We start from the raw sequence: 26980 nt of genomic DNA on the forward strand, positions 1-26980 counted from the left end.
CTTGAAGACTGTATGAATGGGCGGCGACTGTCAAAGGACTCCCATTTTCTCTTCTGATGTATTGGCCAAGGCAAAACAATGGTTGACCGAAGATATTCAAAAGGAGATGCAGGAGGCTGCTGCCGAAATGTCAAGTCGGGAAGAGCATGTTTCTGATCTGGAAGAGCAGGATGCTACAAAAAGACAAATGTCCAAAAAGACAACAGACAGAAGAGAATGTTCATCGTGGTCGCATAGATGCCATGTTCAGTGTTTTTTTTTTTTTTTTTGGGGCCTCATGCGGAGGATTCTTCTGAATCTGCAGTAATCAGCCTGGATGATGAACTTTGTCTCTATTTGAAGGAACCATTAATTGACCTAAGAAGTGGTGATCCTCTTCAGTGGTGAAAAGAAAATGAGACACTACAAAAGACTTGCCTCTCATGCTAGAAGATACCTCTGCTCCTTCTTCCTCTCTACCAAGTAAACATGTTTTTAGTGAAGTGGCAGTAATTTATGAAAAAACAAACTGTTTTAACAGGTGAACATGATGAAAGGTTATTCTCTCTGCACTATATTTTTATTCTACTTAAAACTGAGTATTGAAGTAAGTGTAGTGTCTACTGTCTAGCTTTTGCACTGCAATAGTGATTTAAATGTGATTATTGCAGTAAGTGCACTGCAGCAGTTTGACATTTTTCATTGTTTTGGGAAGCCTTTAAAAAGTTTTTATATTTTCTAGTTAACTTGTTTGTACAACCTGTGTTGTCACTGACACATATGATGTGCATTTTATACATTATACAGTTCTGCAGATATAGAATACACTATATTAAAGAAAAAGTAAAGTTTAATATCGGTGAACACTTATTTTGAACTGTTATTGCAGTGTTCACTTTTGAAGTAATTTTTGTGATTTCAAAATTTGTACCAGGTTTGTTTTTCCTTGTAATATGCAAAGCTGTTCTGCGCTTCCTAATAAATACAATTTTATAGTATAGACCATGTTGCAAATATAATACTTTTCTTATGCTCCCTAAACCCTAATCCTGTTTGTATTTGCTTCAGTCTTCACATAGTATAAACCAAGCTCTGGAAGAGTTTGTAAAAGCCGAACAACTTGAAGGAGACAATGCATACAAATGCAGCAAGTAAGCTTTTAAATATATTTACTCCTCTACACATCACAGTAAACCTCCTTCTGAAGCACTGTTATGAAAACTGTATATTGTAGTCTGTCCCAGACCAATGTTTGTGTTACTATCCACTTGTGTTCACCTTGATAAATGGGCCCTATTTTTCCAAAAAATCTAACATGTCCACAGTGGTGATGACTTTATATTTAAACCAATTTACACTTCCATCTCTCAATGGCTTTTTGGTGGGACCACTGCATTTGAGTTTTGAATATTGATAAGCTCTCCTTGTTGACCTTTTTTAAAATTGATTTTATGTTCCGGAGAACACAATAAGATGTGTTCGGGACACCCAAAATAGACAGGAACAGGTATGTGAATTTTCTCTCTGCTGGTGTATTTAGGTCATATAAGAAGCCAGAGGTTTCATGAATTTAGACTGGATGCTTATTGTAATTTTAATGATTTGCCCACTGGTAAGCATTGCTTTCCAATTTAACAGTATTTAGCAGAAACTAGATTTAGTCCAGGTGTAATAAAAATATTTACATTTTTAATCAAGGTGGATATGGAGCTGGGAAAGGTATTTATGAGCTGAAAGGGTGCTTGTCATGAAATGGGAGAGAAGAGGATGCAGAATATATACTGGCCCTTTTAAAAATTTTGCTTACTTTGCCATCTCATCTTTTGAAAATTATATAACTTGATTATAATGTTTTGTTTAAGAAAATAGATCAGTGTGTCGCTCATTTTTTTAGGAACTCCATGTTCCAAATGTGTGTGCTCTCCTTGTTCTTTGGTGGGCTACTTCTTCTTAAAATCTAATTATGCAAAGGGGTATATGAGGAGTAGGGCTGCAACTAACGATTATTTTCATAATCGATTAATTGGCCGATTTGTTGTTTCGATTAATCGGATTAAAAAAAAAAACTAATTGTGGCGTATAATTTGTGAAGTTTAAAAAAAAAAAAAAAAGACTATTTATTCTCTAATATCTCTCTCTATGCAGTGGTAAATACAAATAACCAGCTATATGGTGAGAAAAGATATACCTGTGCTCAATTCCCGATAGCTTGTACATGTATTTAAACTATCGGGTGCTAAAGGTGTGTGACCACATATTAACAATACAAATTCTGGATGGACTATATGTGAACTAGATATCCCTGTTTTTCATTGTATAGTTTGCTGGAAAGGGTGCTCTGATATTAAAACCGATACCTTTTTTGCGATTCCATTGACTTTCATGGAGTTCTGTTAATTGAAGTCGCAATTAAATCAGAGAACCACATTGCACTGATCTGCAGCTTTGAAATTACGCTGAAGTAGCGCAGTTTCAAAGCCACAGAAGATCTGTTCATAATTCTAAAGAAACGGTAATCATTTTTTATTAGTCTAAAAAAAAAACGTCAAGCCATTAAAAATGGGTATCATTAATGGATATCGGGGAGTACTTTAGAAAAAGTATCAGTACTTGTACTTCCTATTCTGGGGTGCCCTGGAGGTGCTTCTTGCTCCTCCTGTCCTAGGAGTGCCCCTATAGCAAGCCGCAAAGTGTAATATAGAGTTCCCCTATAGCAAAGTAAAAAAAAAACAACTGCCTTTAGACTCACTTCAAATCACTTCCTTCTTGCCAGGACTACATGTCCCACGATGCATTGCTCCTCACACATTAACAAGCTTACTGACATGTATGGAGGGTGTACTGTACTGCACTGTGTATACTGACATGTATGGAGGGTGCACTGAGCTGCACTGTGTATACTGACATGTATGGAGGGTGCACTGAGCTGTATGTGTGCTGCACTGTGTATACTGACATGTATGGAGGGCAGACATTGGAGTTAGTCACACATGTGCAAGTTACTGTGGCGAAAAGCAAGCAAGTCAAGTCGAGTCCCTGCTAGAAGTCAAGTAATTTATTTTGGTCAAGTCAAAATACTGATCTACCCCAATTTTCACCTTTAAATCAGTTAAGTCAGTGGTTAGGAAAGGTTTTTTTTTATTTTCAACATTAACAAAACAGCTTAGTGCTTTTTTCTTGGCATATTAAAGAAACACTTTGAATGCCCAAACAGCTCAAAATCCTTCGTCCAGTCATGTTTCAACACCACAGTCGCTAAAAACATGTTAAGTATTTCCATTGTTAAACAGCCATTGTCCTAAAAATCGGAACACACTGAGGTGTTTTAAGTGACTGTGGTGTCAGAAACATAACAGGCACATTAATTTTGCTTTAACCTTGAGAAAATGCAAATATTTAATAACTTGAAAAAGTAAAGGCATTTCGAGTCATTTGTCTCAAGTCAAAGTCAAGTCTCAGGTCATGAATACCAAGTCAAAGTCAAGTCGAGTCTTTTTATTAATTTTAGTCAAGCAAGTCTCAAGTCCTCAAACTGGTGACTTAAGTCTGACTTAAGTCAAGTCATGTGACTTGAGTCCCCCACCTCTGGAGGGTGTACTAAGCTGTATGTGTACTGCACTGTGTATACTGACATGTGTAGAGGGTGTATTGTGCTGTATGTGTGCTGCACTGTATTTTCTGATATGTAAACAAATAATGCAATCTGTATGCAGGCCAACTAATCGGCTGACCAACTAATTGATTATGAAAATAGTTGACAACTATTTTCATAATCGATTAGTTGTTTCAGCACTAATGAGGAGTGAAGTTGGGAAACGCCTTTTTAGCTTCTTTTACAGTGTAAAAGAAATATGCTAGCTGCCGCTGCTGACCTCAGTTTGAGATACAGCGCTATACCCTGGTATACTTCTATTTACTACTCTATTTGGTAAGGCACTGATCTGGAAAAGTATATAAGCTGTTAGTGCATCTTCTAAATAGTGCTGGAAGGATAAGGATTGGAGTGTTGATGTATTCAACTTTAAAAAGCAAGCCATTGACCACATCTCCAACAATTCTACCTGAACGGGTGTATTTTATTCTAACATTTTTCCTTGTGGTGTTCTTATTTTGGCCCCTTGCTTCTTTAGGTGTAATCAGTTGGTTACGGCAACAAAGAAATTTACAATTCATAGAACATCTAATGTCTTGACTTTGTCCATGAAAAGATTTGCAAGTTTCAGTGGAGGAAAACTTTCAAAGGTGAGTCCAAAATGGATTATGGTCCCCAATATATGAAGCTATTTGTTAAAAATGTTTGCCATCTTTCAAAGCTGCATTAATTACTCGTTTTTATACATACCGTGTTTAAATCGTCAATGCATGAACAAACACAAATCGGCATATGTTCATTTTTAACTTGCGTAGTTTGCTACATAGTGTGTAAGGTTTAAAAAAAAAAAGACCGACACCAGCCCATCCAGTTTAAGCCCTGTGTGTTGATTTTTATTCTTCCATAGCTCTGTATTTTCCATAGCTCTGTATTTTCTGCTTCCTGGGGAAGACAGCTAAAGGACTCGTTCACGCTTGAATGCATGCGCGTTGCATTTTTGTAATGCATTGCCATGCATTTTACATGCGTTTGTTTTTTTTGTTTTTGTCTTGATTTGCCTTGCAATGTTGTGTTTGTATGCATTTGAATGTGTTGTTCTCCACTAGGGGAAAAAATGGTGCATGCCATACTTCTTGAGAATGCTGTCACAAATGCACCCCAGTGCATCTGGTGTGCTTATTTTATTGCGGTTGTTGACAATCTGAGCTACTACCACTTCCCGGTAGAGGGAGCTCCACATTTTATCTGTTCTAACAGTAAAGAACCCTTTCTGCAATCTAAGGTTAAACCTAATTACTCTTTCATTTGACGGACACCGCTCTCCTTTATTCAGAACCATGGGTTATATTGCCCCATACAGAAGTTGGACGCTAGGCATAAAAAAGGCTTTGCTATGCTTTTGGGCAATCCTAGGTGGTATACATCCTCCTCTGCTATAGGCCTTCAGTATTTTTCTGGCAAGTCAGGAGTAGGTACCTAGTTCTCTTCCAGGATATTTGGTCCTGGCGTTTTTTTCCTGTAAAATCCACAATTAACTGCCGGAATGGATATCTAGATCCCGTGGTCCCCCCAGTCTGGCCAGCGAGCGACATAGCCACACTGGACGGGGGCTGGCCTGTGAGTTAAACGCTTAACGAAGTTGCATACGACCAGGATCACAGCGTTCCTCTTGGCTGACAGGCCTCCACCCCACCATTTCAAAAGTGAGGAGTTTCTGTCTGGCGTGGTGCCCACTTGATTCCTGGTATGGTGAGTAGCTGCCCCCTCTCCCCCTGGATGGGTTTGGGGTGGACGCACGTCCCTCCCCCGGGTTGGTTTCTCTGACTCCCCCCCTGTTTGGTGGTCACTGTGGGTCATTTTGGTAACCCCCAACATCACCCATACCCCCCCCCCCTCCGCGCAGTTTGTCTGCGATGCCTCTTTGGGTGCAGCTCCCGTAATCTCTAAGCTATTTGTTTCGGCAGTGGTGCTTAGGCGTATATTGTGGCTTAAGTATTGGTCTGCGGACCAGACTTCTAAAAAGAAAAAAAAAAGCTCTGACTGCTTTACCTTTTCAAGATGATCGGCTGTTTGGGGTTACCCTGGATGACATTATTAAGAGTCTCACTGGGGGAAGAGTACTTTTCGTCCACAATCTAGGAAGGGAAAAGAACCTCGTCTCAGATGTGGTTCGTCTTTCTTTGCTCACAATAAATTTTTATTTTTTGTCCCTCAGGGTCCACTGACAAGGGTTCAAAACCTTTCAAGTCCTCCCCGGGAGGTTCCAAGCGGCCCTGGTCTGGCAAGCAGAGAGCTGGATTCTGGGCAAGGCTCCTTTAGCACCGGGGGGGGGGGGGTGTCGTTGCTGTTTTCCCAGGCCTGTGGACCTCCTTGGTAAAGAACAAATGGGTCTACAAAGTGATATTGTCGAGTTACAAGATATTTTCGTTCTTGCCCTCCGGAGAGGTTCTTCTCTTCCAATGTGCGTCCGTCCCTTGACCAATTGCAAGCTCTCTTTGGGGCGATACAAGACCTGTTGCTTCAGGGTTGTGATTGTTGGTATTGGAACGGTTTCAGAGTTTTTATTTTTCAAACATGTTCATGGTCCCAAAGGAGGCCAAGGTGCGTCCGATTCTGGACCTCAAGTCCCTGAACTGCTTGGTGCGGGTAAAGAAGTTTAGAATGGAGTCCATTCGCGCGGTGGTGGCATCCCAACATTAGGGGGACTTTCTTGCTTCAATTGATATAAAGGATGCTTACCTGCACATTCCAATATGTGCCCGACACCAGCGCTTCCTCCATTTTGCTGTAGGGGAGGAGCACTATCAGTTTGTAGCGTTACTCTTTGGTCTCGCATGCGCTCCTCGGGTCTTCACAAAAGTGTCCCTAGACCCTAAAAGCATTCGGTTTTGCTTCTGGTAATTTAGAAGTCTACTTTGATCCCATACAGAAAGTTGAATTATCTGCATCTGACTCCGGATTTAGCTCTAACTAGAGTGCTCCGTCCTTCTCCAGAAGTTGTATGGTGTGATTCATCTACTGCTATCCAGCAGGTGGTCCTCCCTCCGGACTTGCATGCAGGTACAGGGCCTGACGGTATCTACCTTCGAGGTGTTTCCGTTTTGCAGTTCCATACGAGACATCCTGTTAAAATGGGACAAGTGTCTGAGGTCTCTGGACAATGCGATTCAGTTGAGCCTGGACACCAGGGGGCATCTCGCCTGGTGGCTTCGCTCTCAGTCTCTTCGGCAGGGCAAAACCTTTTTCCTCTTGTATTAGTGGTCACCACAGATGCCAGTCTGCCGGGGTGAGGATGTGTCTTGGGACCAAGCTCCGCTCAGGGTTGTTGGACGCTGGAAGAGTCTTGACTACCGATTCAATGTCCTAGAACTTTGGGCGATCAGGCTTTGCCTAGATGACTGGATGGAACGACTCCGGGGGCTCCTGGTACAGATCCAGTCGGACAATGCCACGGCCGTGGCCTATATCAAGCAAAAGGGTGAAACAATGAGTGTGTTGGCAGTTCTGAAAGTAGCTGGCATCCTCTGGTGGGCAGAAAGCTTTGTTACGGCCCTCCCAGCCGTATACATTCCAGGAGTGGAAAACTGGCAGGCAGACTATCTCAATCGGCAGGCGTTGGACCAAGGGGAGTGGTTTCTCACCCGGACGTGTTTCATCAGCTATGTCTCCGGTGGGTCACCCCCGAGGTGCATCTGTTGGCACTCTGGCTCAACAGAAAGGTACAGAGGTTTGTGGCAAGGTCGCAGGATCCTCTTGTGGACGCACACAGGCGCTCTGGTGGCCCCAAGGGGCCAGTATCCTCTGATCTATGCCTTTCCTTCTCTCAAGCTTCTGCCGTGGCTTTTGTGCAGGATCGAGGCTGAAGGGATTCTGGTCATTCTAGTTGCCCCGGACTGGCTTCGTCAGTCTTGGTACACCACGACTGGTCGCCGACGCCCCTTTTGAGGCTGCCTCTCAGGGAGGATCTACTATCCCAAGAGCCGATCTTCCATCCTGCTTTACAGTCGCTGGATTTGACGACCTGGCTGCTGAAAGCCAGATGCTGAAGGATAGAGGGTTACCTGCGTCAGTGATTCCAACATTGCTGAAGGCTAGGAAGTCTACCTCCTTGGAAGATCTACCATTGTACGGGGAAAGCGTACATTTCTTGGTGTGAGTCGATCGGCATTCACCCTGGTTCTTTTTCTGTGGCTCCGATTTTGACCGACCTTCATGGAGATGTCGAGCAGAAATAGACCTAGAGTACCATCAAGGGCCAGGTGTCGGCCTTGGCGGTCTTTTTTCAGCGGTCTTCTACCGCCATGGGATCTGCACTTAGTGCTTTCGGTTCTCCAGAAGCCTCCCTTTATAAATCATTAATTATAAATATATTCGGGGGTTTCCTCGGCTTACGCTGTCCCAGAAAGTAGCCTTTTTGGTAGCTATCACCTCTGTTCGCAGGATGTTGGTGCTGGCGGCGTTATCTTGGCCTACCCCCTACTTGGAGGTCCTCAAAGATAAGATGGTTCTTCTCACATGTCTGTCGTCTACAATTTTCTATTTGGATGAAGACGTGATCTTGCAAGCTTTCTTCAAAGTGGATGCGTTGGCATCTGCGGATGCTTCCTTTTGGGAAAAAAACAATGAAAAGACTACAAAGAAGGTCTCTTGTCCCAAACTTTGCCCAACTTGCTGACCGCACGTCCTAGCTTGCAAGTTTAAATGAAGCCAGCACAGGAGCTTCATCTAGCCGTCTTGCATTTATCTTCCACCAAATCTTGGCAGAATTGCCCCAAAAGCTGCTACCCCTCTAGTCGAATGAGTTTGCACCGGTTTTAGAGCAGAAAAACCTACTTTGTGTATGCCAATCTAATCTCTCTGGTAACCCAATAGACTGACTCCTGAGGACCTGATGGCAAAAATGAAAAGGTTGTCCACTTTCCTCACTTTTGAGCACTGCAAGTACTCTGTTAGCAACATTACCATGTGTAAGAACCTGACATCTTCCTGCTGTGTACTCAGTGACTCCTGTGCAAAAACTCAGAGGGACTTATTCCCAGTTTTGCTGGAAACTGGATACCACTTTAGAATTGAGCTTTAGAGATGGACGTAGTATATCCCTTTTTCTGGTTTAAAAAAAAAAAAAAGACACAAAGGGGCCCTTGCGGGAAAGTGCTGCAATCAACACCTTTCTGTCTGAAGTAGTTGCTGTCAGAACTAGTTTTACCGTGAGGATGTGCGGCCTTTTATTTAGCTAGGAAGAGGGGGGTCCTGTGGGTTCTATAGGAGGCATGAACTCATTGTGTCCAGAGGTGAGGTGAGCCAGGAAATTTTATAAATGGCCTGCTAGTGGTTAAAGACATAACTTAACCTGTGATTGCAGAGAAAATACTGCCAGCATGTCAGAGACCAGTGGGGAACCACCAGAGTATTGCTCCCTGCTTGCCCTATTCCACCAGCTTACACTATTCCACCAGCTTACACTCCATGGAGGGCGTTTTTTTTTTTTTTGTATTGGATGTACTTTTTGTCTTAATTGAATGGTCTAGTGTAATGACTAATAGACCTAATTTTATTGTCCATTTTAGGAAATTAAATACCCTGAATACCTTGACATCCGTCCGTACACCTCTCATCCAAGTGGAGAAGCACTTGTATACAAACTGTATGCTGTACTTGTACATAGTGGCTTCAGTTGTCATACTGGACATTACTATTCTTACATAAAGGTAAGTTTTTTTTATAATTTTATGCATGTTGGTTTGTCTGTTTTTTTCCCATAAAGCCCAATGGATGCAGCCCTGCAAGAGAGAAGAAACCAATGTAATACCTTTTTTATATCACCACTGAAGACCTTCAGTGTTTTCCTGTCCCCTTCAGGTGGAGCTTACTGTTTTCTCTATCATTGACAGACGCAGCTCGATATAATTCTTGACCATTGGGTTATGCTGCCCCCTACAGGAGTAGAACACTAGGCAACAAAAAGATTTACCACACCTATAGGGCCGTCCCTGCAGGCATACACCCACACAATCTGCTATAGGCTTCAGTTTGTTTCTGCCTAGTTTAGGAACAGGACCTTGTTCCCTGCTGGGACTTTGGTCTTAGCTGTTTTTATTTATTTATTTATTTTTGGGAACCTTTTTGTAAGACTTTACTTTTTAGTTAGTTTTGTTCCTAAGAGAACTACAAGCAACAGCCGGCTGGGTTTCGAATTTGAAATGCTCGATCCTTAAGGTCTCCCAGCCTGTCCAGCGAGCATGCGCAGGTTATAGTCAAGCGCTAGGCCTTCGCCATGACCTAGCCCCAATGGATGGGGGCTGGCCTGTGCCCTGAGTTGCAGCGTACCCCCTGGCCATCAGCACCCCCACCCCGGGTGGAGAGGTAATCTGTTCGGAGTGGTGCCCCCCCTGATGCCGTTGGTATGGTGAGTATAGGCGCTTTTCCACTGCATGGTACGGATCAGTTTGGCTCGGATTGGCGCTTTTCCACTGCATGGTATCGCATGGTACGGGTTAGAACGGTTTGGTACAACGGCACTTTTCCACTACATGGTACGATGTCGGTATGGCCCACTTAAACAGTACCACCTCGGTTGGGGTTCCAAGCAGGCCGTACCGATACCATATCCCACAATCCTTTGCATGCAGCATTGATTGTTTGTCACCACTAGCCACTGATTGGTCAGAGAATCGTTGTAATCCCACCCACTTAGTATTAAGTACTACAACGGTGGAAAAGCAAACTGAGCCGAGTAGAGCCTATACAGTGCTGAAAGGTGCCGACTCTTATCACGCAGTGGAAAAGCAAACTGAGCCGAACTGGGCCAAGCAGTGCCGAGTGGAGCCGAGCTGGTACTTGCAGTGGAAAAGTGCCATAAGTATCCCCCCCCCATTTCTCTGGCGGTCTCGGGGTGGACGTGGGCCCCTCCCTGGAAAAGTCGGATCCTTGGTTCCCCTTGACTCTCGGTGATACCAGCCCCCCCCCCCCCAAAGCAGGTTCCTACCTCAGGGTGGCGGCGATTCTGTGGGGGGGAGGCTTATCCTGGTGGGGGCCCCTCGGGGGGACCCCCCGATGCCACTGATTGACCCCACCCCCCAGGGGGGGGGGTCCTGGAGACCGCATGGCACGCCGAGGGGGCGCTATTTTGCTGTAGTTTCGCTCTGCATCAATGTAAACATTTTCCCATTGAAACGCATGGGCGGCCATGTTTTGGTAGTTCCCCCATAGGAATGCATGGGGTGGCCATTTTCTTGGAGTCCTCGATCGCTGGACAGCAGGGAGAAGCTAGGGTGACTCTAGTACATGATCCAGGCATTTCCTGTTTCTGTGTCAGATTGTTTTTCTCTCTGCTTTTCTCTCTGCACAGAATGTTTCTATATCCCTCCATATCATTTTGGGGGTATGTTACTGGGTGTTACTGGGGTCCCTGTAGTTATTTTTCATTCACCCAGCTACAGGCTGTGCTAGGGCTGGTACTTGTGGTGCAGCGGTGCGGATCGTGTTTTTTGCAGTTTTTTCTTAAAGTGACACTTTTTTTGTATTAAGTAAATATGGAGTCCGAGGACCAAATCTCACCCACAGACCCCCTCAGTGCGGGTACAGGACCCTCCGGGTCGCAGCCCCTGTTGCATTTACAGCAGTTTTGGAAAACCTGCTGTCAAAAGTGTATTTAGTTTAAAAAAAAAATGCCACTAGTAGAAAGTGCCCTGCGCCTTCCCCTGCCTCTTTAATGTCCCAAGATTCTGAGCTAGATATGGCTGCCGCGGACACATGCCATCCTGGTGGATCTGTGTCTTCTGATGGCGAGGAGGATGTATCCTCGTCAGCAGCCGCGGATGTTTCTAAAGTGTCAGGGCAGCAGGTGTCTTTTGGCACCCGCAAATCCCAGAAGTCAAGCTTTTCCCCTGTCCGTAACTTTTTGACAACATTGTCAATATACAGTAGGGGAGCATCAAACAAATGTTAGTGCGTCCTAAGCACTTTAAAAGGCCCTACATCTTCGCGGACGCAGTATCCGCTAGATGGACCGTACCACCAAAGGTGGATCATCCAGTTTCCAGACTAAACAAGTCTACTGTGGTTTCCAGGGGAGGAGTCCCTGGTATTTACAAACCCCGTGGATAGACGGCTTGAGTCTCTGTCCCGCAATTAGCATGTGATAGCGGGCTCAATACTGAAACCGGTCTTATGATCACTCTGGTGTCACAGACCATAACCGAATGGGTGAACTTGCTGAAAGGTGATTTGATAGCGTCCTTCATCTTGTCTTGCTGGAAAATGAAATCCGCATCCCCATGAAGCTATATAGCAGAGGGAGGCATGAAGTGCTCTAGAATTTCCTGGTAGAGGGCTGCGCTGACTTTGGACTTGATAAAACACAGTGGACCAACACCAGCAGATGACATGGCTCCCAAAATCACATTAACACATTATGATTACTTATAGCAGTGAATTACATTGCTATGAGCAAGCATTTTATACTGATTCATTCAGTTTGTTTTGTTGTGATGAGCTGTGATTGGTCAAAGCTAATCACATGGTACATATGGGCTGTTATATGCACCGTCTGTATTTTGTGATCACATTGGTAAATCACAACTAGCAAAACAATTGTACACCATGGATGGCATGAAAGGAATCAATCCATTGTTTACAACTTTCGTGTGACCTGCTGTGATTGGTCACATCGGTCATATAGTACCGGCAGCGACCCGGTACACTGATCAGTAATCTGCTGTGTCTGGTAGACAGATTCTGCCACTGCACGGCCCCTCGAGCAGCGCTTTTTGAGAAGACATCATATGACGTCCACTTGATACAGTAAAGCCGCACCTTCCTGCCCGACCTATACTGTAGTAGAATGACAGCGGGACAGTGGTGTTAAAGATAAGTGTATATACCTGCAGCATTCAGGCTTTCATGATCTCTCCCACTTGTATTGAGGCTCTCTCCTGATAGTTTCTTTTGGCAGGCGTTGGCTTGCGTTGTGAAATTAAAATGTAATTTTTTTATTTTACTCATTTATGTTGCATTAATATACTTTTTAGGGAGGATGTTGAACCATTTAATCAGTTCTTGTACACTAGCGAATAGTCTAAAATCATTTCCTCTGTCATAGACCCAAATGCACGCTGTACAGTAAAAACAGATTTGTTTGTCATTATGTCAATTGTTTCAATAATTGCCATGAAGAGACCTATCCCCCCCCCCCCCCCCTTACTTGCATAGTTAATAGCAGAAATTCATAACTGTGTCATAGACCAGTATCAAGGATGACATGTAGAAACTTAACCCAGTCTGTTGCCAAATTGAGGTCATGTAATGGGACATAGGAAATGCCCTGGGCTGCCATCATTATTCATGATTCATACACTCACTGGCCACTTTTAGTTAAATCTCACTAGTACAGGGTTGGACCCCCTTTTGCCTTCAGAAATGCCTTAATTCTTTGTGGCGTAGGATCAACAAAGTGTTGAAATCATTCCTCAGAGATTTTGGTCCATATTGACATGATGGCATCACGCAGTTGCTGCAGATTTGTCGGCTGCACATCCAGGATGCGAATTACCTGTTCCACCACTTCCCAAAGGTGCTGTATTGTGTTGAGATCTGGTGACTGTGGAGGTCATTGGAGTACAGTGAACTCATTGCCATGTTCAAGAAACCAGTTTGAGATGATCTAAACTTTGTGACATGGTGCATTATCCTGCTGGGAGTAGCCATCAGAAGATGGGTACACTGTAGTCCTAAAGGGATGGGCATGGTCAGCAACAATACTCGGGTTGGCCGTGGCATTTAAATGTTCAATTGGTACTAAGGGGCCCAAAGTGTGCCAAGAAAATATCCCCCACACCATTACACCACCACCAGCCTGAACCGTTGATACAAGACAGTATGGATCCATGCTTTCATGTTTTACGCCAAATTCTGACCCTACTATCTGAATGTTGCAGCTGAAATCTAAACTCATCTGGCCAGGCAATGTTTTTCCAATGTTCTTTTGTCTAAATTGGCGAGCCTCTGAGAATTGTAGCTTCATTTTCCTGTTCACTAACAGGAGTGACACCGGTGTGGTCTTCTGCTGCTGTAGACCATCTGCTTCAAGGTTCGAAGTGTTGTGCATTCAGAAATGGTATTCTGCATACCTAGGTTGTAACGAGTGGTTATTTGAGTTATTGTTGTCTTTCTATCATCTCAAACCAGTCTGCACATTCTCCTCTGACATCAACAAGGCATTTTCATCCACACAGCTCCGGCTCAGTGAATATTTTCTCTTTTTTAGTCCGTTCTCTGTAAACCCTAGAGATGGCTGTGCGTGAAAATCCCAGTAGATCAGTCGTTTTTGAAATACTCAGACCAGCCCATCTGGCACCAATACCATGCCACGCTCAAAGTCACTTAACTCCCCTTTCTTCCCCATTCTGATGCTTGGTTTAAACTTTAGCAAGTAGTCTTCTCCACATCTAGATGCCTAAATGCATTGAGTTGCTGCCATATGATTGGCTGATTAGCAATTTGTGTTACCAAGCAATTGAACAGGTGTACCTAATAAAGTGGCCAGTGACTGTATGTCCTCAATGTGGTGAAATTGTGACTTCCTACAACTTAATTTGGTTTATAACATCTAGTTTGGTATGCGATGACCAACACTTTTGTACTGTTTGAAAACCTGCTATGCGCCACCATAGTACTTTGTGATTATATGAATTTTCACCATCCTCTATAATTGCTTTGACTCTCGCACTTGTTTACTGTATGATATCTCATATCTTGTGTTTCAGGCTAGTAATGACCAGTGGTACCTTATGAATGATTCTATTGTGTCTAGCGCAGACATCAGGACAGTCCTCAACCAGCAGGCATACCTTTTATTCTACATCAGGTATTTCCTTGTCATTATTTATTTTCCACATACATTCCTGTAAAGCCTTTGATAGGGTTTGTGCCAAATAATTTTAGCATTGTTTTCACATGCTCTACATTTTTTTTTTTCTTTTTCCCCCCCCAGATCCCAAAATGTTCCTAGTGGTGATGCATCATATGCTCTCCAATCAGCCAGCCCTAATTCCCCGCAACCCAGCTGCAGCCAGAGGGCAAGTGTGTCCAAGTTTTTGTTTGTAGGACCTCAACAGATCATTAAGGTGAGAGCCTTTTCTCAAGCACAAAAAATTATTTTGCAAGAATTTATTGCTTGGTTTAGATCCAGTATACATGCTATTTATGGATTTCTTTATCGTCCTTTGTGAAACTTGAAAATTTTATAAAATTCAGGTTATACTGCTTCCTACAGGAGATTGGTACTGGGGAACGAAAGGTTTTATAAGCAAGCCCCTGTAAAACCCCTCCTCTACCCAGCATACCTCATTTTATTTTGAAAAGTGTCCTCTCTCTCTCTGGAGAAGAGACGATTGAGGGGGGATATGATATCCATGTACAAATATTGTACTGGAAACCCTAGCATATGGAAAAACCTATTCAGAAAAAGGGAATACAATAAGACGCGTGGCCACTCACTAAAACTAGAGGAAAGGCGGTTTAACCTTAAAATACGCAGGGGGTTCTTCACTGTGAGAGCAGTAAGGATGTGGCATTCTCTTCCGCACACAGTCGTATCAGCATGGAGCATTGATGGTTTCAAAATACTATTAGATGGGCACCTTAAAGACCGCAACATACAGGGGTATACAATGTGTGGTTAACAGTAGACACACGCACACACATCATAGGTTGAACTGGATGTACTGATGTCTTTTTTCAACCTCACTAACTATGTAACTATGTCCTTCTCTTTTTGCTATTCTAATCTTGATGACGTCAAGATTTTGTTACAATGCTGGTGTTTTTTCTTCTTGGTGACTTAATTCCAGACTCCTTGCTATAATGCTGCTTGAGCTGGTCTGTACATAGCAGCTATCTAGGTTGGCATCTCCTCAGAACTAGCTTTGGAGGCCCTACCCAGACCGCCATGAACTGCACGTGTGTGTTGCTAGCCAATGTGATCTTGGGGCTCTGGGCTCTGTATTTGTCACTTTGCAGACCAGAGTGGTCCAGAGTGTACACAGTGGTGCAGCCACATGAGACCATGTCTCTTAAGAACTGACTTCTGCTGGGTGGAGTGCTGCATGTGTGATTCATGCTCTTTCCCACCATTCAGCCTGAAGGAAGCATCCCGCCACTGCTTTTGAAGCATCCCATGAATCTCTAGTCAATTTTCACTGCCTGCCTACAGTGACCTGGTCACCTCCTAGGCCTCTGACACCCCTCATCAGCTCTTGCTTTCTGTCTTGGGGTATTGATGTCTTGCTGTCCCAGTCCTAGGGTCTTTTTTAGAGGTTTTTATTTAAGACCTTCTTCTTTTGAGGACTTGGAAATACCCTGAAGAATCTAGATCCCTTGTGACCGTGCATCATAGCGCTTCCCCTTTGATAGGGAGCACATAAATTGGAGGTCTCTTCTACCCATAAATGTAACCATTATTCACATTTGATGCACCACCAGTCAGGTTAGAGGTGCTATCCAGCTCTCATTGGGGGTGGGGGGGGCATTGCTCCTTTTATTTAGGAGTTTACAGACTGTGGTTTTCTTGTCCTGCTTTAGAACATCCTCTATGCTTTCCTTGGTAGTGACAGCTCCTCTGCCTTGCAGGGGGCTTCTCTTCATCTATCCTTGATTTCGGGAGTTGGTTCCCGACATAGAGGCAGTGTTTGAGAAAGCTGCAGAAGATTGTTTCCCAGATTGCAAATATCCATAGAATGATTCTGATTCTCCCAGCGTTCAATTGGGTGATCAAATTCCAAAAGCCTGCTCTCTAGGCTTCTCTGAACCTGGAATACTTGGGTCTGGTGTTGGACATATCCCAAGCAAAGGTTTTCCTTCCTGAAAAGAAAATGCTTTCTCTGAGCCCACACTCAAGATTTGAGATCAGAGATATCCCACACTGAGATTCACCATTTATCCATTTTCATTTGAGATCTCTAAAACACATTTTATGTACTAATTTTATCTGAAGTACCTAGTTGATCCTAGCTTTATGACCACACAAATCCCAGAAGCCAGTTTGTTCTTGTGTAGTCAGCTTTCTTCCATTTTTTGGTTCCCCATTAAAAGGTATAGGACACTGTGCAGAGACACAGCATGCCTATATTAGGTAGTTATTTCAGCCAGTAAGCCCCCAAACCAATCACAGCCTGCCTCTGGCACAAGCCCCCATCCAGTCACAGCCTGCCTCTTGAATACACCCCTTGCTCAAGCACAGCCTACATCTTGCCGCAGCCTAAGAAGATGATGGAATACAGACACACTGTATCTTAACTCTAACCCCCCACTCTCAGGAAGTAGTGATGCATGACAGAACTTTAAAACCTTTGTAATAAGTAAGAAACCTAGTTTCTGAAACTGAGCACTGAGCAAAAGCCGTTATGGTACCTTTTACCATTATATGTATAGTATGTAAGATGCATGCATATTCTTAGCCCCCAAGTACATAACTTTACATTTTTCATCTGCCACATCAGTTGCCAAATTAAACCGTGCATTGAGGTTGGCTTGTAAGTTGGAGACATCCTGTAAAGACTCTATTCTACTGCATAGCTTGGTGTCATCTGCAAAGACTGAAATGGTATTTTTAATCCCAGACCCTAAATCATTTATAAATATATTGAAAAGGAAAGGTCGCAAAACTGAATCTTGGGGTACACCACTGATAACCTTAGAGTCTTAGACCATTCAGAGTATGAATCAATAATCACTACTCTCAGAATTTGGTAATTTAGCCTGTATTCTATAAATTTAGAAACTGATTTTTCCAGGCCTGTAGACCAGGGGTGTCAAACTCAATTTAATCGCGGGCCGCATCAGCATTATGGTTGCCCTCAAAGGGCCGGTTATATCTGTAGGATTAGATGTCCAAGGCACCCCACGCCCCCTTACATGAGATGTCAAGAGCCCCCACCATCAGAAGTCAAGAGTCTTGCGCCCTTCCTTACATCACAATGCACCCCGTTACCTTGTGCTGCTGCCAGAAAGAAAATGAGGGTGGACCTGGGAAGAAGTGTAGGGTCTAGAGGACAACCAGAGGAGGGCTGGAGTCAGCTTCCAGAGTCTGCTGAATGCTGAGACCGGGGGGAGGAAGAGGCAAGGTGTTACAGCTGCACAGAGAGGTGCAGGATCTGTAGGAGGAGTTCTGCTCTCCTCTCTGCTGCGGACTGCGGAGGGGGGGGGGCAAAGACGAGCCTTTCTGCAGCTGCAGAGTGTAGGATCTAGCAAAGGAGTTCTGTCCTCTCTGCTTCTGACTACAGAGACAAGATGAGGGAAGAGGCAAGGGGGGTGCCGCAGCTGCAGGAGAGGTGCAAAGGGCCACATAAAATGGCCTGGGGGCCGCATTTGGCCCGCGGGCCTTGTTTGACAACTGTGCTGTAGACTTTACCTCACACGATAGCTGTGTGTAGGGAACGGTGTCAAACGCTTTTGCAAAATCCAAGTATACCGCTTTTACCCCCCTGTCCAAGGTTTTAATTACCTCCTCCTAAAAAGAAAATCATATTTGTTTGACAACTTCTGTCTTTCATGAATCCATGCTGTCTGTTGCTTTTAAAATTATTTTTTTCCTTTAAGAACTCATCTGTGTTTGTTTTTGTTTTTTTTTTGTTTTTCTTAACTCTCTCCAGTATCTTCCCGACACTAGAAGTTACTAACAGGTCTATAGTTACTTGGTAAAGACTGGTTCTTTTTTAAATATGGGAACACCACTGGCCCTACGCCAATCCAGTGGTACTATTCCAGTCATTAAGAGTCCCTAAAAATGAGAAACAATGGCTTTGAAATGACAGAGCTCAATTCTTTTAGGATTTCTGGGTGCATGCCATCTGGTCCAGGTGCTTTCTTCACCTTTTATTCTGTCTAAAATTTCTGGATCATATCCATTTTCAGCCATTGGTTAATACCATCCCCATTATGAACGTGCACTCCTCCATGCTCCTTTGTATACAAAGACCTGAAGAAGGTATTTAATAAATTTAGCTTTCTCTTTGTCCCCAGTCACCCACTTTAGATTTTTTTGTAAAGGGCCTACATGCTCAGACCTGACCTTTTTTACTATTAATATATTTGAATAATTTTTGGGGGTTTGGCCTACTGTGTTTTGCAATCTGACAGGCAATTCCATTTCAGAGAGTACTCTGTGCCTTGCACTCTTACCTTTGTACAATCAGGTCTTTACCAGAACTTAGCTCAGAGCACTGTGAAAGGACCGGTTTTGCCCTTGTCCATTCTTTTTCCAAAGACCTCTGGCTTTGTGCTCCCTTATACATTTTATTCAAGGCATATCTTGCATCAAGCCATGCTTGCCGTACTCTTGTGCTTCCTTAAGATCTCAACTTGGGTGTGTCTGCCCTGCAGAAACCACCCTTTCATCTCACCAGGGATGTTCCCTCAGATGACCTCTCCTGCAAAGTAGCCTTTTGGTTGCTCTAACTTCTGTCAGCTGTGTCTGAGTTGCCAGTCCTCTTGTAAGGAGTTATTCCACATTCTTCACAAGGACCAGATTGCCTTACACCCAAGCCAAGACCATCCTTTCTAGGTCCTGCAAAGTGGTTCTTACGGCAGTACTCTGATGTTGGGCCTTTTTTGCCCTTGTTGGGTGTGTTGGTACAGTTCAGTTTGTGTAGTTGTTGCCCTCCCTTCGTGATTTATTGCTTGGGGATGTCCTATGGTGTGTGTACATTGTCTGTGTCCTGATTAAGATGAGTTGAATTTTGATATGCCTGTAAATTCTTGGAGTATAGTAGATGAGACAGGTCACCCTTTTTCCATTCCTTGGCTGTTCTACTTTGCTTGCTACAACCTGAAGACTAGCTCAATGGGTTAGCCAGTGTCTAATCACCTGAAGGTATGAGCCTCTAACCTAGGTCTTTTGAATACTGTTCCTATGTCCTGTACTATAATCCAAGATATGGAGTTTACAGGTAAGTCATAATTTCTCTGATTTTAGTCATTCTTTTATTCATCTTTTCAATGCTTTATTTTCACTTTAACAGTTGAGTAAAGGTGCCGCTTAAGTTTTTTTTTTTTTTTTTTTTTTTTTTTTGTAGCCTTAAAAACATGGCACACTTAACTAATTGTTTCTGGCTTGCTGATTAATTTGTGTTATTTCTTCTTCCACTCGCCCTTCTTCCACTGGCCTCAGGGAACTCTGTTTTTCTACCTGTGCATTGTCAGCTGTTTAAAATAAAAACAAAAAAAAAAACCTGTGCAGTGGTAAAAAAAGGAGTTTGTTGTCGCCAAATGTTCAGTACTCACTGTCCACAAGGGTTCCATGATATGGCAAGCCTGTACTCAAACACACAAATTAGGTACAATATGTTTTAAAATTCATTGCTGTGTTAAAAAGCTGTTTAAAAATCACAATGTCAACTTTTTTTTTTTTTTTTTAAATCTCCTTTAGAATGTAAAGCACATGAATGGAAATCGCTCACCAAAATCTTCAGTAAATGGTCCTGTTCTAAACAATAGCTGTGCAAACGTTAAAAGGCCAATGGGTGCAGTTCCAGTCAACCGGCAAGTGTCCATTAACTCGACAGTCAAAAAACAAAAAATTACCATCACTATCAATAAACCGCATCCTGTTCTTCAAGGAGCACCATTTCATGATTCTCCCAATACTGAGTCTGCAACTAGTGCAAGCTTGACATCTGCTACTAAACCATGTCCAATGCTCTCTACCTCAAGTGTCCCTACACAATCCGAATCAAAGCATGCGCCAATCAGGTTGAACCGCGGAAGTTTAGTCAATGGCAAGTCTAAAGTATCGTCCAACTTGTTAGTTCCTTATGGTACAGAATCTTCTGAAGAATCTGATGAAGAACAGAAAGGGATACGCAAGAGAAGATGGAGTGGGAAGTGTACAGATGGAGCGGTTTCAGCAAACGGTCTTAGTGCACCCACAGATACGCTAGACAGGACTGACAGTTTTAAAGAGGAATCAGTAACACCTTTAGAATCCAGTCCAACTAATCAGATTGAGCTCACTATTCATGACACTTGTAAACCATCAATGTCCAGTTCCCACAATGGCGAAAATCATTTAGGATCAAGTACTTCTGTTAACATCTGTGAATTGTCTAAGGATGTAAGTATATTATTACGTTTTATATAGTCCTTATTACCTGGATTGTATCACTCTGATGATAATTTGAAGGAAATCCCTCTAATGCAAACACATTTATCTATTGTCGGTGGAATTCCAGGTAAGGATATTTTATACATAGTTACAATGGTCCATCTATACATGAAACTATGCCTTGCCGATACCCCTGGAAGCTGGAAATTACTGAAGTAGACGCCCCTATTCCACTGATTTCCACCTGTCCTGGGTCCCATGTTGAGTGGTTGGCTGCTGCATTCTGAAAACAGGCATTTGGCCACTCAGTACAGGCACAATTGAAAGAATGGTGTGCATTTTCCAAGGCATCCTCTTGTTTGGAAGAAGAGAGTGGGATGGCAGTCACAGAATGCTTTGCATCGTGGAACCTGGAAGCAAGTGGAGATCACTGTAGTGACTGTGTCTACTTCGGCGATTTCCAGTTTCCAGTGTCATCGGCCAGGTATTGTATGGACAGTAATACCTCGGTTTTTAAAGACGAGCAACATTTAAAAAAGTTGTCTTGATATATGAGCAGTATTACAATTACAATGTTAAAGTGGTTAGTATAATAAAGGCATGCCATCTCCTCTGTTAAATAATATTGTGTGCCTGTGCTGTATAAAAAAAATGCTAATTATACCGTATACCAGCGTGTCTCCCGGTACTCAAGTGACGACTCAAGTGACAAGAGGAGCAGAGAGCTGAGCAGTCAGGCGATACAGTACTGTATAGGTAGAAATCGGCATCTTTTATTTACAGCACAGGGACACATAATGTTTAACAGAGGGGGTGGCATGCTTTTACAGTACTGTACTATAGATATGATAGCAGCATATCTATCTTTATATCAATAAATGGTTGTTGAACTAATCTCCTGAGTTTCCATTATTTCTTATAGGGAAATTTGCTTTGATATGAGTGCTTTGGATTACAAGCATGTTTCTAAAACAAAATATGCTAACAAACCAAGGTATTAATGTAGTTATATTGGTCCAAGTGGGGCCAGTCAGCTTATGTATAAAATATCCATACCTGGGATTCCTCTTTAAGGTCGCATGAGATGATGAATTAAAGAGCAACTCTGTTTTTTCTCGACAAAAGTTCTTCATTGGGTGATCTATGTACATTGCAAGGACTTTAACAAACTTTGTTGCAGATTCCTACCTTTTGTTCTGAAGAAATGCCTATGTCCATGAGCTAAGTATCTGTATGGGGGTGTTTTTTATGATTATCAATCCGCTGCGGCACCGACAGGGCTCTGAGGAAAGTGGCAAGGTCTGCATCTCTTTAGTGTGATTTCCCTCATCTCACAAAAATGACACTGCGATCTATACATTATAACTATTGGATTATGTTGCCTCCTCCAGGAGTAGGACTATGGGCCACCATCGGCTTGGTATATATAACGCCCCTTCTCTGCTCTAGGTAATCAGTTTTAATCTGTCTAGTCAGGAGTAAGGACCTAGGCTCCCCACTGGCTGTCAAGTCAGGAGTAAGGACCTAGGCTCCCAACTGGGATCTCTGGTCCTAGCAATTTTTTTTTCTCCTTTCTTTGCATCTTTTGTTTTTTTCTCTCGGGTGATCTACAATCAACTGCCGGGCTGGGCGATGGGCTGGATAATCTAGATCCAGCGCCCCCCCCCCCCCCCCCCCCAAGCCAGCGAGTTAAACGTCTACAAGGGGCGAATACGACTGGGCTTCAGTCTGAGTCGCAGGGGTCCATTGGCTGACAACTCCCCTACTTCAGTGGCGAGGATTCCGTTTGGTGGTTACCTGCACCATGGAAGAGTAAGTACAGTCCCCCTTCTGCCCTTTTGTTGGTTTTCTTTTTGGTTGACGCGGGTAACCCCTAGGGACGGTCTGACCTGCCTGCAGGTTCCCTCATCCCATCCTTAATAATCCCTCAGTGAGATGGGCTTCCCTCACTCCCTTCCTCCCCTGTCTGGACCTGGAATCTGGTGGGGATCTCAGGGCAGAGGATGCAGCGGAGACCCCTGGGGTCTGCCCCGCTATCCCCACTCTGTAAGGGTCCTGGGATAGTGTGTCCTGCCCTGGTAGTCTGGTGGGGTCCCAGTATAGGAGACCCCTAGGTGCATGCCCCACTGTTTGCAGTGTGGTTATAATGCAGGGAGGTCCCAGTGCAGAGACCGGAACAAGGTGCGCAGCGGCGTCTCCCCTAACATGTGTCCCACCTTGGGGGGGGGTCCCCATTTTTACCTTAGTCTAGTTGGTCTCCCATTGGTGGCCATGTTTGTGTAGCCCGATGTCATGGGAGGAATTTTCCCTTGGTCTGGCTGATTGCCAGCTGGTAGCCAGGTTTATGTAGCCTGATAATGTCACAGGGTTAATTTTCCCTTAGTCCGAGTGACGCTGGAGATCGAAGCCTCGTGGGGATGCCGAAGCTCCTCCTCTTTAGTTTCCTCTTCCTGTGCCCAGGACATATGAACAGGGATAAGGTTCATGATGATGCTGGGTTTGAAATCTCGGCGCTCCTCCGGTCGGTATGGTGAGTCCTTGGGGGTCCCTGTTATCTCTCTCTGCTGATGGGTATCCTGAGCCTTGGGGGGGATCCTTTAGTGGTGCAAAAAGATTGTTTCTCTTACGTCCTCCGACAGTCGCCGCCTCTTCATATTCGTCACATATGGGGTATTAGACTTTGCTCCGAAGGAGTAGCTAGGCAACAGAATATGTTAACAATAAAGCTTTAACATATCCCACCCTCAAGGGGTGGTCCCCTCAGTCAATACCCTCCTACTTCCTGCAACCATATCCCAGTTTTAATGTCTAGCTTGTCAGGAGTGGCTGGCTCTCTCTGTGCTGGGACTTTCTGTCCCAGACTCTTTCTTCTTTTTAATATTTTGTTTGAGTTTTTCTCTCTACCTTTACTTAGCTGTTATTTTTGTCAGCATTAGTTAGTTCTTCGGACGAAGAGGATCATGCGGACTGGGTCTCGGGCTGATCCCCCTGGTCGCAGGTCGTGGGTCAGTGGCTTCCCAGTCTGCCATCGAGCGTTCAGCCAGGTAACGCTCCTGGCACAGTGAACGACCCATCCCTGTTCGGTGCAGGGATGATTGGTGAGGTGGCTACCTCACCGGACGCTGTGCGGTTTCTTAACCTCCATTGTGTGCGTCTTGAATTGCGACTCTCCCTGCCTCATGTGCAGCGGCTTGTTCGCCTGTGCGGGTTCCCCACGCCATGTGAGGTAAGTGTATTTATGTGGGGACCTGTCTGTCTGGGGGGGTCTCAGTCTGGGACTGTGTAACCTGCCTTTAATCACACTGCTTGTCTCCCTATCTCTCGGCTGCATGCTGTGGGCTGCAAGGGGGGGGGGGAGCTGTATGACACTGAGTGTGTCAGGCTGGGCAGTGTGAGAAGCTGTGTGCTGTGGGGCATGTTTTTTCTTGGCATGTTTGGGCATATACAGCGATCGCTGCGGCGATCTAACATGTATCCTTATATTGGGATGTAATGTGTGTGTTTTTATGCACTGTGGAGCAGCGTTTTCGGCGCCAAACGACGCCATTTTACTGGCGCCCGCTCCGGCCGCATGGTTTACATGCACGGCGGCCATTTTCTTGTAGCCTCCATAGGCTTACATAGAGCGCCCTGGCAGCATCACTTCCTCTTTCCAGGAACACCGATCGAGGCAGCAGCAGCAGCGGGGTCTCCTCAGGTTTTATCCTTCTGTTCTTGTCATCCATTGCCTGTACTCAGTTTGTATATTCCCTGTGGGGGTCTCATTGTGCCTGAGTGTGGTGCGGTGGGCTGCGCTTGCCGCGCTTGCTAAAAGGGGGCAGTTAACCCTTGGTTGTCTGGCATTACAGGGGCAATGGATTCTCAGGAGGGCAAGTTTCCTACAGTATTGGTGGAAAGCCAGGGGACCGCTGTTTCCCCCCCAGGGGGGGATTTAGCCACTATTGTGGCTGGCCTTGCTGCCCAGGTGCAAATGCTGGTGGCTGCTCAATCTACTAAACGGCCCAGAGTTGCTCTGTCCTCTGATTCTGAGGGTGAAGGTGATGGGGCTGTTCTGGCAGGGACCTCCTTATCGGGGTCCCGCTCCTCTCTTGATCTGGTGGGGTCTGAGGTAGAGGCTGAAGTTGAGGGGGTTGATAATTCTCCCCCTGGCTCGCCTGAAGAGCTTGCAATCATGGATGAGTTGATTGCTTCCATTAAGCAGACGCTACGTTTGCAGGACGAAGTGTGTCCCCCCGCTGCCTTGGCGGCTTATGGGACGCAGAGAAAACGCAGGACGCCGCAGGTTTTTCCCTGCAATGCTGATTTTCAGCGCGCTGTTAAGGATCAATGGCGCGATCTGCGCAAGCCTTTTGCGGTACCAAGTAAATTCAAGCTGCGTTATCCTTTCTCGCCTGCCACTGATGAACGGTGGTGTGTGCCTCCGCCAGTGGATCATGCAATTGCGGTTTTGAACAGAGCCACTGCGATTCCTGCAGAGGGTTCCCCTGTTTTCCGTGATGCCACGGATAGGAGACTGGAGTCTCTTGCCCGTCATACTTATTCTGTTACGGGTTCTATGCTTAAGGCTCTGTTTGCTTCTCTCATGGCGGTCCAGGCGATCGCAAGTTGGACGCAGATGCTTAGGCGCGTCCTAGTGGCCGATTCGGCCTCGGCGGCGACCCTGGATATGGTGGATCAGATCCACCAGGGTGTCATGTATCTGTGTGATGCGGACCTGGACCTGATTCCGTTGGCTGCACGTGTGCACAGCGTGGCGGTGTTGTCTCGCCGCCTGGTTTGGTTGAAATGTTGGTCGGTGGACCAATCTTCACGTAAGACCTTAGCCAATCTGCCTTATGATGGGTCTCGCCTTTTTGGGGAGTCCCTGGATGTGTTGATTAAGGGGATCACCGGGGGTAAGAGCACTCTCTTGCCCCATTTCCCCAAGGCTAAGGGGGCTTCTGGGAAGAAGCATGCTAATTTTCGGCCCCCTCAGGGGTCCTTTCGTGCCTTTCGGCCGCACTACAAGGGCAAACCGTTCAAAGGCCAAGGCTCTCGGAAGAAGCCCTGGTCTGGGAAACAGAAGTCCGGCCAATCCGGACCTGCAGCCCATAACGGTGCGCCCTGAAGGGGCGCCCTCACCCAGTTTTGGGGTGGGGGGACGCTTGCTCGGTTTTCTTCAGCCCTGGTTGGCCCGTGTGCGGGACAGATGGGTTCTGGAAATCGTTCGATCTGGTTACAAGATCGAGTTTCTCTCTCGGCCGGAGAGCAGATTTTTTCCCTCAAATCTTCAACTGTCTCCAGAGCGCCTGCGGGATCTGCACCTGGCGGTGCGGGACCTGAGGGCTCAGGGAGTGGTGGTTCCGGTGCCTCATCGGGACAGATTTCGGGGGTTTTATTCCAATCTGTTCACCGTGCCCAGGAAGGAGGGCAAGGTTCGTCCGATTCTGGACTTGAAGGCTCTGAACCGCTCTGTGCGGGTTCGCAAGTTCCGCATGGAATCCCTGCGCTCGGTGGTGGCTGCCCTGGTTCCGGGGGAATTCATGGCCTCCATCGATTTGAAGGATGCGTACCTTCACATCCCCATATTCGAGGGTCATCAGAGATACCTTCGTTTTGCCATTGCGGAGGATCACTACCAGTTCGTGGCGTTGCCCTTTGGTCTCGCCTCGGCTCCGCGGGTCTTCACCAAGGTGCTTGCACCGGTTCTGGCATTATTGAGGGCCCAGGGCATTTCTGTCCTGGGGTATCTGGACGACATTCTGGTTCGGTCTGCGACCAGACAGGGTCTGGAGGAGGACCTGTCTGTCACAATGCAAACTCTGCAGGAGTTTGGTTGGACGATAAATGTTCCAAAGTCGACACTGAGTCCGTCGGTTCGTCTCCCCTATCTGGGAATGATACTGGACTCGGTGCAGGCGAAGGTCTTCCTGCCGGAAGACAGACTCAGGACTCTTCAGGAGGAAGTCAGGTGCCTCAGGGACGTTCCACACTCGTCTCTGCGGACGTGTATGAGATGTCTGGGATTGATGGTCTCGGCCTTCGAGGCGATTCCTTTCGCGCAGTTTCACACGCGGGGTCTCCAAGCGGAGATCCTGTCCAGGTGGGACGGGCGACCTCAATCTCTGGATCTTCAGATCTCGTTGAGTCATCGCACCAGGGAAAACCTTCTGTGGTGGCTCCAGTCCCCGTTGGTGTCCGGGGGCAAGTCGTTTCGTCCGATCTCGTGGACGGTAATCACCACGGATGCCAGCCTGTCGGGCTGGGGTGGTGTTCTGGGCGTCCTGTCCGCCCAGGGGACCTGGTCGGAGGGGGAGTCTTCCCTCCCGATC

General features: G+C 45.3%; 1 protein-coding gene across 2 annotated transcripts in view; it reads left to right on the forward strand.

Annotated features, from left to right (window-relative positions):
- The window catches only part of USP42 (ubiquitin specific peptidase 42), a 137791-nt gene that overhangs the window by 69215 nt on the left and 41596 nt on the right, over positions 1–26980 (forward strand). For both annotated transcript variants that reach the window (XM_082261879.1, XM_082261880.1), the window contains 6 exons: positions 1048–1130; positions 4110–4221; positions 9139–9279; positions 14335–14435; positions 14562–14694; positions 19995–20678. In XM_082261879.1, the coding sequence (XP_082118005.1) occupies positions 1048–1130; positions 4110–4221; positions 9139–9279; positions 14335–14435; positions 14562–14694; positions 19995–20678 (1254 nt within the window). The remainder of the gene's footprint in view (positions 1–1047; positions 1131–4109; positions 4222–9138; positions 9280–14334; positions 14436–14561; positions 14695–19994; positions 20679–26980) is intronic.

Source organism: Pelophylax lessonae (genome assembly GCF_965119305.1).
Source record: "Pelophylax lessonae genome assembly, chromosome: 6".
NCBI lineage: Eukaryota > Metazoa > Chordata > Amphibia > Anura > Ranidae > Pelophylax > Pelophylax lessonae.